The sequence below is a fragment of the Gopherus evgoodei genome, chromosome 10 (genome assembly GCF_007399415.2).
Source record: "Gopherus evgoodei ecotype Sinaloan lineage chromosome 10, rGopEvg1_v1.p, whole genome shotgun sequence".
Lineage (NCBI taxonomy): Eukaryota > Metazoa > Chordata > Testudines > Testudinidae > Gopherus > Gopherus evgoodei.
In genome coordinates, this window is record NC_044331.1 from 35,688,375 (window position 1) to 35,702,867 (window position 14,493).

Below are 14,493 nucleotides of genomic sequence, written 5' to 3' on the forward strand. Positions count from 1 at the left end.
GGACATTCCCTCACTCTCACAGATCTTGGGAGACAGGCCAGTCCTCACTTACAGACAGCCCCTCAACCTGAAGCAAATACTCATCAGCAATCACACACCAAAAACACTAACCCAGGAACCTATCCTTGCAAGAAAGCCCGTTGCCAACTCTGTCCACATATCTATTCAAGGGACACCATCATAGGACCTAATTACATCAGCCACACCATCAGAGGCTCATTCACCTGCACATCTACCAATGTGATATATGCCATCATGTGCCAGCAAAGCCTCTCTGCCACGTACATTGGCCAAACCGGACAGTCTCTACACAAAATAATAAATGGATACAAATTAGACGTCAAGAATTATTCAAAAACCAGCTGGAGAACACTTCAATCTCCCTGGTCACTCAATTACAGACCTAAAAGTCGCAATTCTCCAACAAAAAAAACTTCAAAAACAGACTCCAATGAGAAACTGCAGAACTGGAATTAATTTGCAAATTGGATGCCATTAAATTAGGCTTGAATAAAGACTGGGAGTGGATGGGTCATTACACAAAGTAAAAACTATTTCCCCATGCTGTTTTTCCCCTGCTGTTACTCACATCTTGTCAACTGTTTGAAATGGGCCATCCTGATTATCGCTGCAAAAGTTTTTTTTCTCCTGCTGATAATAGCCCACCTTAATTAGAGCTGGGCTCTGTAGTGCACAGGTTGTGTGCCTTCTCTTCACAAGTTCCTCAGATTCCACCTCCCATTCCTACACAGCGGAATGTCACTGATTTTGCCAAGGAGGACCCTTCACTGTTGAGTAGAAGGGGACAGAATTGTTTGCCTCCAAGTGTTTGAACTATTCCATTCAGATGAACGGGGTGTTAATGCTGAAACCTTGCTCTTTTTTATTTAGTTTTACCCCTCAAATTGATATGCCTGGAACTTTGGGGTGAACTTAACCCAAACCTTTACATGCTGTTGACAAATAGGGTAGATCTTCTGTATTTAATGAATACAGAATGTATTGTTGGAGTTTAGGCTCAGTGAGATCTCATACCTGCTTACTGAAAGAGAATTTATGGCTTAGAGGAAGATTACTGAAAGGTATTAGGTCTAAGGCTCCATTTCATATCCATTTTTTGTACATGTCCGTTCATACAGGGGGGGTTGGAAGGAAATTCAGATTTAAATACAAAATATTACTGATGTTACAGTGAACTACAACTGAATTTGTTAACACTATTTCTAGGATTTCCAGGATACAGTCTATGATCTACAAGGCAAAAATAACTGTTGCTTTCTCCTGTTGGTGGCAACAATATTTTCCATAGCTTGTTGTTGAAAGAAGAAGATCCTCCATCACTGATACTTGTATTTTTCAAGGTTTATATATTAGCAATGGAAAAGCCTGTATACTGTATCAAAGAAACAAAATTCAAAGGGATTACTGGTTGTATACTCTATGGCAGGCAGCCATATTGTTACTGAGGTAGATGACTCTTAACCAGTCAAACCCACTTATCTTTTCATTCGTTGTGTATTAGTTTTTATAAGATCATAAAAATTGCAGCATTGATCAGATCAGTGGTCAGTTTAGTCCAACAGTCAAACCTGACCAGCAACAACTGCAACAAAGGAAAGTGAAAAAATGCTATGATGGGCTTAATCCAAGGGAGTTAGTGATTGTCTTATGTCCTGAACCACAAGTGTTACTAACATGTATATTTTTTCATCCTGGTTAGTGTAACTGAGGCCAGCATATTCACATGAACATCTAATCATCTTTTAAATCCTACTAATCTCTGCCTCACTAATAGTTTGTCACAATGAATGTTGTGTGTTTAATTTTTGTATTAAAATATTTGTGATTGGTTTTAATTATTACTTTAATTGCACTTATTGTCTCCTTCTGCTTCTATTATGAGATAGGGTATATAGGAATATCTGAGTGACTTTCTCTGTAACATTCACTATTTTATTTACTTCTGTATGTTGGCTAGATTCAACTCCTCTCTAAACAAAATAGTCCTAATCTTTTTAATCTCTCCTCATATGGAAATCTTTCCATATATTTAATCCTTTTTGTTGCCCTTCTCTGGACCCTTTCTATTTCTGTAATATCCTTTTTAGATGGGTACCAATATGGAGCACAGAATTTCAGGTGAGGACAAGCCATGAATTTATGTAATGACAGTATAATATTTTTAGGCTATATTAGGAAAGGAATAGAGAATAATACTAATATCTTACCTGGGTTTTTGGATTGTTTGTTTGTTTTTTATTCCATTTGCCTTGAACAGGCCACAGTGATGCCTAGATATTTTTCCTGAGTAGTTTCGCTCAATCTAGAACCCCATTGGTGTATATGAGCATTTACATTTTCTTCCAATGCATATGTTCAGTTTCTTAACCACAAACCACATTACCCTCCCAAACCAGCAGAGTTGAGGATGAGAGGGAAGAATTGCTGCTCTACTTTCTTCCTGGCCCTTCCATGCTGGTATGGGAGGTTGGGAGGGATGGGGAAGAGCCAGAGCCAGGCAGCATTTACTTTCTGCTGCCAGTTTCCTTGAGTTTGAGTGTGTTTCCAAGTTATTGCTGGGTTATTTTCAAGCCAGTATTTCCTTTCCCCCTCCAAACAAACAACTCCTGCATTCCAAATGAGTTAATTAAGTAAACATTAGGGATGTAACATGTTAACAAGTTAACCGGTAAGCATTAGTCTTACTGGTTTACCTGCCTTAACCGTTAATCCCCGGGCCGGCTAGTCTGCTAACCCCAGCCACACCAGCTGGATTAGCCCCAGCCCCTCTTCCTTTAATTGGTTAACCTTTTAAACAAAATATTTTTAATTGTTTAAATGGTTAACTTTTAAATGATATTTTCATCCCTAATAAACATGAGTTCTTAAATAAACTAGAAATACAGGGACAGTTTTAAAACTTGACCTTACTTCTTGTTAAGAAGAAAAATACACAATAGTCTTTTATTTTGCTCAGATTTGAAACTATTACACCCAAGGGTCAGTAGACTAGGACTTATACAAGCACATTACTGAATGTTTTATATGATGCTGTTCTGACCACTAGATGAAAGTATTCCTTTTGCCTGAATCCCTTCCACCTTACTCCACTGAAGCAAGAAGGCAAAAAAAAACAAAACAAAAACCTGTCAGTCATCCCACCTATAAAGGATGCTGCCATTCTTTTCTGAGTTGTTTTTTATGTTTGCGCCATGAGAGGATGAGACTTACATTGATCGGTGCCCATTTAGAGGAGAGCATTGTTAATATGATTAAGAGGTGTTTGGAACAACACTATTATGAATGAGCAGCTGTAGTTAGTTTAGTGGCATTATCTAGTTTAAAAAAAACTCTCTGTAGGATTTTTAGTTACCTGGTACCTGGATGATTTGTAAAAATGGCACAAGAAATTTTTGACTGTTTCACTTTTTCCGGTGTTACTCATAGATGGTGAGATAAGGGTCCTCTGTTCCTGGGCTTCAGATTTGGAAAGTATGATGGTGCTAACAAGAGTAATGAATAATAAAATCAGTGAATTTTATCAAGCTAACCCTAGGTGGCTTAACCTCCGCCACCCTCGCAGACAAAAATGGGGATTAGATGAGAAATAAATTTCTACATGTACATACCTGAATCAATATACTGTATTTAAATATCAAGTTGTACCAATATTCGTGAAAATGAGTACATTGTATTTCACTATATATGTATATTAAACATATTTCTTTTGTTGTGTAGGTATATCAGAACCTTCTTTTATTGCTAAAAGTGAAGATCGTTTGTTCAAACACTTATTTCAAGACTATCAAAAATGGGTTCGCCCAGTCCAGCGCTTGAATGACACAATAAAAATAAAGTTTGGTCTTGCGATCTCTCAGTTAGTGGATGTGGTATGTATGGTAAATAATATTAAAACTAAAAGCTGATCAAAGCTTTTAGATTAGGAAAGTGTTTATGAAAAATAACTTGATATTCTATTGTTAAATGTGTGTATATATATATATATATATACAATTTCATATATATAAAATAAATGAAACATTTTAAAAGGAGGCTTATATAGATAAGGGTGCAATGAGAAGGGAAGCCCCAGAAAGAGAGAGCCTCAGAGAAGTGAAGATGAAGGAAGAAAAATAAATTGTCAGAGGCCACAGAGAGAGTGATTAAAATAAAAGCAGCAAAGAATCCTGTGGCACCTTATAGACTAACAGACGTTTTGGAGCATGAGCTTTCGTGGGTGAATACCCACTTCATCAGATGCATTCTTTGCTGCTTTTACGGATCCAGACTGACACGGCTACCCCTCTGATACTTGATTAAAATAAGTGGCCCTTGCACATATTTTTGTTTCCTGTAAAATTTATTACCTAAAGCTTTTAGTATATGTAGAGTTATTGGGTTTCCTATTGTTTAAAATTCATTTCAATGAATAAATACAAAAAATATGTTTTTAAATTGTAGCAATCTGTTCTCTTGTTGGTTCTAGAAACATAAAATATAGAGATGTTATTGCATAAAAAAGAAGAAATAAAGATGTCCTTGAACATGTCATTTCCATAAAAGAAGAGAGAATCTACTGGCATGGCATAGTTTAGAACATTAAAGATTTCAACTTGATTTTTTTTAATCTACTAATTTTAAAAATGTTTCCTAATTGAGCACTTTTGAAAAGTATATTCTGAAATTAAACAGAAAAAAAAATCTGTAAGGCTTTATCCGTTGTCCTAATGGTTTTAAAGAGTATTTTCCATTAGTTATTTTGCTCCTTGATGACTCTATAGGGAAACAGTAGTACTATACGTGAAATGCTGTAAAATATACAAAGTAAATCAATGTTGGATGTGAGGGGGAGGGGAAATCACTTTTTCATTAATTTATTTTGGTTACTGTAATCTTAGCTGGTGGCTGTAAAAATAGTAGTTAGAAAAAAATAGACAAACGGGCTTTTCAAATTGAGTCTTCTCAATTGATATATTTGTATTGCAACTTAATGAGCCTCCTTCGAACAAAATCACAGTTGGTTACAGTCAATAAGCAGTGTAAAATCATTGTTCCCATAAAAACATGATGTTTAAATTTTTTATAGGATGAAAAAAATCAGCTGATGACAACAAATGTTTGGCTGAAACAGGTATGTGCAATTGTCAACTCAAGAGTCCACTGAGTGACTAAAATGTAAAGTTGTAAGCAGATTTTTAGGTGGTTGTATATTTATAGGATCTTCATCTAGAAACTATATTAACCTCTAGTTTATATAGCATGTTTAACACAAAAGGCACATCATACTGCTCGAAAGAATTAATAGCCACAAAATTCAGTTAAATAATTAAAAAATAAATCTAAACGCTTTTTCAAAAAAGAACATTTCTAATAAAAGTGACATATTTTAGATACATTTATTAAATGAAAATACATATATTCAGACATATATTTTGAAATTCCTATAATGAAGCATCCAGTTTTTAGTCAGAAACTGTCACAAGCACAAGATAGTATAGCTTTGTATAATTGCTTTTAAAAAGTTATTTTAAAATTATACTGTTAAGATATTTTTATCCAATTTTGATTAACAAAGCTCAGGACTTTTAATTTCATGGCCAGTAATCTGTCTGGAGGTCAAGGAGGGGCTTGCTGTAAACACCTAGTTGGTTTATTCTGCCCTAGGTATTAGAGCATAAGCAGGAAGTGCCCTCAAATTATAATCACAATCCAGAACTAAATTTTGACGCAGTTATTATCTTTAGATATATTTGTCACGAGTTACCCTTAAATTGTTACAAAGTGTTTCCTTATTTCATCCCACTTACCATCTTCAGTCCTCTAACTCTTCCCTGCACCTTTATTGACTTTGAGAAAAGTTTAGAGCCCCTACCTGCAGTGAACACACGCTTTACTAAATTATATTTGTAGAACTTTCTCAATTTTCTTCTTTCCCATAATAACTGCCATATATACTCAGTTGTTTTCAGTGTTGTTGCAGTTGTGTTGGTCCCAGGATATGAGTGAGACAATGTAGATGAGGTGATATCTTTTATCGGACCATCTTCTGATGATGGAAAATATAAACTTTTGAGCTACACAGAGCTACTCTTTCCTTCTACAGACTAGACCAGGGGTAGACAACCTATGGCACAGGTGCCAAAGGCAGCACACAAACTGGTTTTCAGTGGCACTCACACTGCCCAGGTCGTGGCCACCGGTCCAGGGGGCTCTGCATTTTAATTTAAGTGAAGCTTCTTAAACATTTTAAAAAACCGTATTTACTTTATATACAAAAATAGTTAAAAGTTTGTACCTTCCACAAATAGAAGTTGGTTCAGTAAAAGATATTACCTCACCTTTCTTGTCTCTTATTTATACTCAAGCATGTCTTTTTAGATTAGCTATTAAATAGTTGACTGAGGTGGGGGAGTATGTGGGACTCTCTTACACTGGTTCTTGAAGCAGCAGCCTGCCCTTACCAACACCTGCTACTACTTCAGAATAGCAAGAAAGTTTGGTGAAATCCACTTATGCTCTCCCCAACTATCACTGTTCAGTACTTTAACTAGATGAACCAGTTTAGTTAAAATAAGTGGCCTAAACTGACGTTTAAAGCTCTAACCAAATAGTGAATCTTTTGAGATCCTATTTTTTCTTGCACTTCTACATTTTCTAGTTCAGAAATAAAACTACCAAAACGTTAAGGTGGAGTTATATTATTTCTAGTGCGGACAGATCCAGAAAGCACTGGCAATCTCATGAGACAGCAGGATCTTCTTTTCTGACCCTAAAGTTCAGATCAGGTTTAGATAAGCTTCCAAACTTTTGGATGCTTTTCCAAACCAAACTTTTTCATCTTTGCTCATCCTTATTTTGTAACTGCTTTAATGTATGTGAATATATTGTTTAAGAGGCTTTTAATATTTTTAAAAACTCCATACAGAAGTACTGTGGAACTAAATGGCTCTTAAAATTGAAGAAAGACAAATTGGACCAGGTAGATAATGACTAATTGCGTCACCATGTTCATTTTAATACGTGAGATGTGGAAGCAAAAAATCTGATCTCATTTACATCCCTTCTACTACTTCTTCATCCTAAAACTATCTATCTATATATTGCTTGTTTTAAGTCAGTTTTAAAGATACTATAACATTTATCATGTATTTATAGGAATGGATAGATGTAAAATTAAGGTGGAAACCTGAAGACTATGCTGGAATAACATCTATTCGTGTCCCATCAGAATCTATCTGGATTCCAGATATTGTGTTGTATGACAAGTAAGATTTGAATGTTATTCTATAAAATAAATCTACCCTTGCCACATTGACCATCCAGTCTCCATATAGAATGAGACATGGGTTCTGCGGATAAATACTGTGTGATCACATAATTAGACTATATTATAATACATGCACATAAGGTGTCAGAATTAAAAATGCGTGGACTGCCTGACCTTTGGCGTTTCCAGACTTCTGAGTGCTTTGCTTTACAATCTTAATGTCTTTTAACATTCCATTTTTCTATGGAATTTTCTAGGATTTAAAAAAAATAGTTAAATTCCTTCATATGAAATGATTTGCTAGTCAGAAGTAGAACACAGTCCTGCACAAACATGCGTTCATTTATGCTGGGGCTTCTGCAGAGTCCTACCAGAGTGCACAGTTCTGAATACAAACTAATAGGCTGAGGCCATCAATATATATCCTCATACATATAATACTCAATGTACAATGATGCTAAACGACACTTTACTCACCTTTCTTATATATCTATGCAGAGAGGTAATAGAACTTGGAGAGACTGAATTTTGAATTAAAGTTTCTGCTCATCTTATATTTGCATAGACAGTGCCTATAGAACACTGGTTGATTGTTTAGTAAAAAAAAAACCCTGTTATTGTATTTATAAAACAAAAAAGTTTGGAAGTGCTAAGTGTATTGTTTGGTTTTTGCATGCGTAATTAAGTTACAGTAAAATTGATTTTCACCAATCCACAAATATGCACATCTGTTAAGCAAGAGTGATTCCTATCACAACTCAAGTTTTGACCCCCTCCTCTGAGGCACTAGAGCAGTTCAGAAAAGTTGCACAAATATTATTATAATGAGAAAAATGTTTTTTCATGGTTTGCTTTTCCTCAATCAGCTTAAACATAAGAAAATAGAGCCCTGATCTGAGGCCAAAAGTGCAAAATTTCCGCTCTAAAGTGATAAAGCATCTGAAATGACACTTTGGAATGGTGACACTTAATAGGAAACCTTAACTAAAAGCATCTGGTTGTAATGTGTGTAATAACGTAGCCAAATATGCATATTTTTTCCTTTCAGTGCAGATGGTCGTTTTGAAGGAACAGCTACAAAAACAGTAGTAAAATATGATGGGACTGTTGCTTGGACTCCGCCAGCAAACTACAAAAGTTCTTGTACCATAGATGTTACATTCTTTCCATTTGATCTCCAAAACTGCTCCATGAAATTTGGTTCCTGGACCTATGATGGCTCACAGGTTGATATTATTCTAGAAGATTACGATGTTGACAAGAGAGATTTCTTTGATAATGGAGAATGGGAAATAGTAACAGCAACAGGGAGCAAAGGGAAGAGAACTGATGGATGCTGCTGGTACCCATTTATTACATATTCATTTGTAATTAGACGGTTGCCTCTTTTTTACACACTGTTTCTCATTATTCCGTGTATAGGACTTTCATTTTTAACTGTCCTTGTCTTTTATCTCCCTTCAAATGAAGGTGAAAAAATTTCTCTCTGCACTTCAGTACTGGTGTCATTGACTGTCTTTCTTCTTGTTATTGAAGAGATTATACCATCATCTTCTAAAGTTATACCACTTATTGGAGAGTACTTGGTGTTTACCATGATTTTTGTGACATTGTCCATTGTGATAACTGTCTTTGCTATTAATATTCATCATCGTTCCTCTTCTACTCACAATGCTATGGCACCTTGGGTCCGCAAGATATTTCTTCATAAACTTCCAAAGATACTTTGCATGAGAAGTCATGTAGATAGATACTTTGCTCAGAAAGAAGACACTAGCAATATCAGTGGATCAGAATCATCTAGGAACACCTTGGAAGCAGCTCTAGATTCTATCCGATACATTACAAGACATATCATGAAGGAGAATGACGTTCGCGAGGTGTGTGTATTGGTGATGTTGCACTCATTTGTTCAGATTAGAAAGTAGAATAGAAATCTAAACAATGTCTCTGTTCTTATCTAGTATAGCAGTGACCAATTATTTCCTGAAATAGCTAGAAATGCTAGCCTTGTTTCAGGATGTCCTGCTTTTGGGAAGCGATAAAAAGGCCTTCCAGTAAACAAGTACATTTTTGATAGACTCCATATGAGTACTGTATGCTTTCTGCAATGGTGATCAAAATCTGTCTGGCTCCCTTTTACAGTTAAGCCTTTTGTGGTCTTTCTGAAAATATTTTCTTATAATTATAAATCCCTTAGAGATGTTTGGTCAATTACAACAGTAGAGTGAATGAATATTCTAAATCTTATTTTGCCTGTAGGGTTGCTACTGGACTGTTTCATTATCACATTATTGTTGGGGAGTATGTATTCTTAATTTTAACACATGACAAGATATCTTTATCATTTTAATTTTAATTGATTTTTATAATTTAAAAAATACACATTAAAACTATCTTATGTGCAGTTCAGCAAAAATAGAACTAAACTTAATTTTGCAGTCTTAAATCCAAACCAGAACAATTCTTGTTATGAACTATAATAGTCCTTCTCTAAGTATTACCATAAGTTATAGTTTGATTAAATGTAAGTGGTAACCAATGTGTATTTTGTATGAAAGTATGCTAAGGCAGAGCATTTAAAAAGATTTATTTTAATCAATATGTTTAATCAACCAAAAATACATTTCTTAATAGACAGTAATGACACTTCAACATCAGTTGAATGAATCTTAAATGTGCTGTTTTAGTTTTCCCTTTTCCAAAAACCCCTGGTTCTTCTATGACCTAAGCACCATTTTCAAGGCACCATTGAAGTGTCTGGGAATATGAGCACATCCACTTTGCTGTCTGGCCATATGGGACAATCATGCAGTGTTTTCTGGCAGCATGGGAGTTTCTCCGTCCAGGGGTGACCTGTTGGGAAAACTAGCCTGCTTGCCTCCTCTCCCATGTCTGGCCCTAGTTGCAAGCTGGATTTTTTCCTTGTGCCCCAGACATTTGGTCTCATGGGAGACTTATGCGAATAACTCAGTACATATGTATTATTATTAATTATTTGTGTTACTATAGTGCCTAGGAGATGTAGTCAGAGACCAGAGGCCCATTGTGCTTGGCACTGTACTGGTATCTTATCTTTGTGCATTTTATATATAGTATCTCTATATGTACAGTATTTCCTATATGTATTATGGCTACTATATTGTTACTCCCAGAACCACAATGATGAATTTTATATGTCTGATTCTTCTCTCACTTTCACTGGTGTATCTTTGTTGATTTAGATTTACACTAGAATAAGTGAGTGGAGAATTATTTTTCAGCTGTGATGTTGCACCAACATACGTTTTTTGCATTGAACTACAAGTGAAGGGGTATTTGTAAGGAAAAAACGTGCAGGTGTATTTATGCATCAAGCAACCACACATTCAAATAACTGCATACCTGAATGTGTGCTAGGGGTTCAACAGTTGCTCTGGGTCAATTTCCTTTTTATCACTTGCATTCTTTGCCATAGTGTTACAATATCTTGAGTTTAAATATATATATTTATAAATATAGTCTATATATTGTGAGGGAAAACACTAATAAGAAAAAAAAACCATAATCTAAGGTCTTGATCCTACAATGAGCTTCCCCTAGGTAGGTCCCAGTGGCTGCAGGATCAGGGCCTTGGTCTAGTAGCTGGATCAGTTGTAAATATTTTACTTATCTTTCAATAAGTGGAAAAAAAACCAGAACTAATTTGATTTCTTCTTGTGGATCCAATCCTGCTAACAGTTGCTACGGGTGGAATTTTGGTACTGTGAATATTGCTATTGAAGTATGCTAGAAAGTACTATGGTAATACAAATAATGAACAGTAATAAGGCCCAAACCTGAAAACAGTTACTACCTTAGGAAAACACTTCTTGACTGTGGTCAACAGTATCATACCTCTTCAGTTTTAAAGGTATACATAACTTGTTTAATTTTAATAAAGTATAACAATATAGGAATAATACAAAAATATTAGATTTCACATCTGTCATCTTTAATTTACCTTAATATAAGGCAGTATAAATTTAAATTTTTGGTCTTGCCTTTAAAATTGGACCAGGCCCCAAAAGTTTGTTCAGTTTAGGGTTGTGTGGTGAAGATTACTTGCACAAAGAAATTACAAACATCAGATATGACAGAAACCAATTTCTGTATAACACCCGTACTTAGAGATTTCTGATAATTTCTCAGTTTGAACTATTGGCTAATTGTCCAAAACCTTCTAGATTAACCATATTGGACTTTCTCTTTGATATAGATATAGAATAATGACAGTGTCTTCTGGGAGATAATTTCCATTAGTTGTTGGCAAAACTGCTGTTTAAAAATAATGCAGATTAATTTAGTGCTCATCAAAAAAACCTGAGGTACACAGGTTCCCACAACTCTGCAAATGTACCTCTCTCCTAAACTGCAAAACCCATTCTATTCCAGTTATAATCTTCTTGAGAAATGTCTACTGTGATAGTTTAGTGACATGGACAAATGTCCATTTAAGGCAGAGGTGAAGGTAATAATAAATTCTTACCAGTACAGGGGCAGCTCCAGCTGCCAGAAGGGGCAGGGCCTCAGATGGAAGGGGCAGGGCTAGGTGGATCAGCATCCCCCAGCCAGCCCATCCACACTGCCTGGCCTCTGCTGCCCAGGGCTCTGGCAGCGATTTAAAAGGGCCCGGGCTCTGGCTGCTGCTGTGGTAGTGGCGGCAGCAGCTGGGAGCCGCGGGCCTTTTAAATCGCCAGCACTGGGGCAGCGGCCCTTTTGCCTCCCCCATTGGCAGCCCTGCCGGTAGGGTCTCTACCAACAGGGCTGCTGATGTGGGGGCAGGGGAAAGGGACAGCAACATTAAAGTGCTGCGGCGGCAAAGGACCCTCCTTAAAGTGCTGCCGCAGCAGCACTTTAGTGTGGACTGCATATGGGCCAGTACCGGCTTCTTACCAGTACGCTGTTTCGGCCCATACCAGCTCACTTTCACCCCTGATCTAAGGCCTCTGCTATTAGACCATCAAACTCATTTGTCATGTATCCTGAACTGGAACTCAAACCTAGATCTCAAGAGATGCATTACTGCTTTGGACCTCTAGAGCTTAGTTTTTGTTTCTTCCTCCCAGCAGAAATTGCTTGGGCCATGGATTGCCACTCAGATATAAGGGTGGAGTACTCTACTGGATATCACATACTAAATGGAAAGTCTTATTTGCTGACTTATGTGTTGATAGACGATTGAAGAGTTGATAAAACACAATTCTCTCACTCTTTAGTTTCAGCCCCAAAAAACATTATTTACTAAATCAAAAACAATTGGCTGATTTAGTTTAAAAAGAGTACAAAATCAAGGCAAAATTATGGTTTTATGAAACTTTGGGGAAAATAGTATTTATTTTTCTAAAATGAAATGCTATCAAAACAATTAAAAATACTATTACTTATCAAAATGTTCACTGTTGTTGCAGAATCACTCAAAAGTAATAAGGTATTTCAAAAAGACTCTGTAGTCTGTTAGCAGATCTTAAAGTTGTTTTTAAGAGGACATATTTTATTGAATGGTTATTGATAAATACCATATAATTCTGTAGAAATAGCCATTAATTTACCAAACTAACCTATTTCCATGCATCAAACATTAATATAGCATACTTAAGTTTGTTTCCATGCTTGGATAGAGTCTTACTGCAGAGGATCACAGAAAAAGACACTATTACTAACCACGGTAAAAAAAAAAGTCCTCATTTTTATATTGAAAAATTCCAACCCTGGGTGTTGAATTCTGAGTCTGTCTGATATAGTTTTCTGGCTCCCTTCTGAAGAATGCTTTTATTTATTTCTTTATTTGCCCTTATGGTTGCAAAGAAAACTTTGCCTAATGGGAACTTATGTAACATTGCCTTTTCCGAACCTATAGGCCTAATGTCACAGGTAATTTTAATGACATGCCAACTCTGAAATCTAATAACCACCTTGAAAATGTTTAGGTGTGTGCTTAATTTGCATGCACCACTACAGCAGTTGTGTGCGCAAAACTGATAGACCGCATGTACAAATAATCATATTAAAAATGGCAAAGAAATGGTAGTTCTGAAAATGCCTTGCACATTTTTTCCCTGATGTGATACTCAATGCAACAATAACTTTACTTACAAGTAGGTATAGCTACTATAGAAAAGCCATATTCTACCCTGAATATTTGTACAGGCCTCTGACTGATCTCTGGGAATTGTGCTGTAGATTGAAGTTAACATGTTTCCCAAAAGGTCTAGTCTTCTGAGGTGTTGAATACTTTCATCTCCCAGGAAATAGAAAGTGTTCAGCACCTTGCAGGGTCAGGCCCTGATTCTTTGGCTGTAACTAAAGTATTCGGCCCTCTTCCCAAAATGAGTTTGACAGCTTTGCTCTAACTCAAAGTGTAACAATAGAAAGATCTTTAATGTTTATGGAACTGGCATAATAGAAAAATTTATACTATGTGCTAGCTTCTTCAGTCCTTATTCAGGCAGAAGTCCCATTGATATCACAATATCAATAGGACTTCTGCTTGAATCAGGACTATAGGACTTGGCCCTGTATTTGTAAATGTTCTAGAATATTGAGCAATTCTTGTTTTGTTTGTCTTTTAGGTTGTTGAAGACTGGAAATTTATAGCTCAGGTGCTTGATCGAATGTTTTTATGGACTTTTCTTCTGGCTTCAATAATTGGATCAATTGGGTTGTTTATTCCTGTTATTTATAAATGGGCAAATATAATAGTACCAGTCCACATTGGAAATATGCACACATAAAATATTTGTGGGGTACCACTTCTGCTATGAACATGATTCTTAAAAGGTATATGGTAGTTCTATGTTCATGCAAATAGTGTGTATGGCACACTTTTAATAGAATTATAATCTTAAGTATAAGGAATCATGCCTATATTTAAGCATGGTATTTTAGGACATCCAATACCTACTGCTTAGCTATTAGCCTACTAATTCATTTCTAAATCTGGACAAAATCAGACACACTTGCATGTATTGTATGCCCCCCCCCCCAATACAGTACATAGATAATTGCTGAGAACTAGAGGGATTTTAAAAACTTTTCAGATGCTAGTTTTAGAATTGGCAAAACACTATGTAAATTATACAGTGTACTACTGAGTGTTATAAGTGTGTAGATGTTTATGTATTAGAGTATTGTGGTTGGTTACTTAACTTACCACAATGAGCAGAAGAGGATTTTGAGAAAATAAATTCTTCTGAGTGTTCTGAAAA

At 35.9% G+C, this 14,493-nt stretch overlaps 1 protein-coding gene across 2 annotated transcripts in view; it reads left to right on the plus strand.

The window, feature by feature from the left end:
- CHRNA5 (cholinergic receptor nicotinic alpha 5 subunit) overlaps positions 1-14,493 on the plus strand; it is a 28,918-nt gene extending 14,425 nt beyond the window's left edge. Inside the window, exons 2-6 of one of the 2 annotated variants that reach the window (XM_030578226.1) lie at positions 3,739-3,890; positions 5,087-5,131; positions 7,156-7,265; positions 8,316-9,147; positions 13,858-14,493. In XM_030578226.1, the coding sequence (XP_030434086.1) occupies positions 3,739-3,890; positions 5,087-5,131; positions 7,156-7,265; positions 8,316-9,147; positions 13,858-14,019 (1,301 nt within the window). In that variant the 3' untranslated portion in view covers positions 14,020-14,493. The remainder of the gene's footprint in view (positions 1-3,738; positions 3,891-5,086; positions 5,132-7,155; positions 7,266-8,315; positions 9,148-13,857) is intronic. The other variant, XM_030578227.1, reaches the window with a different exon arrangement.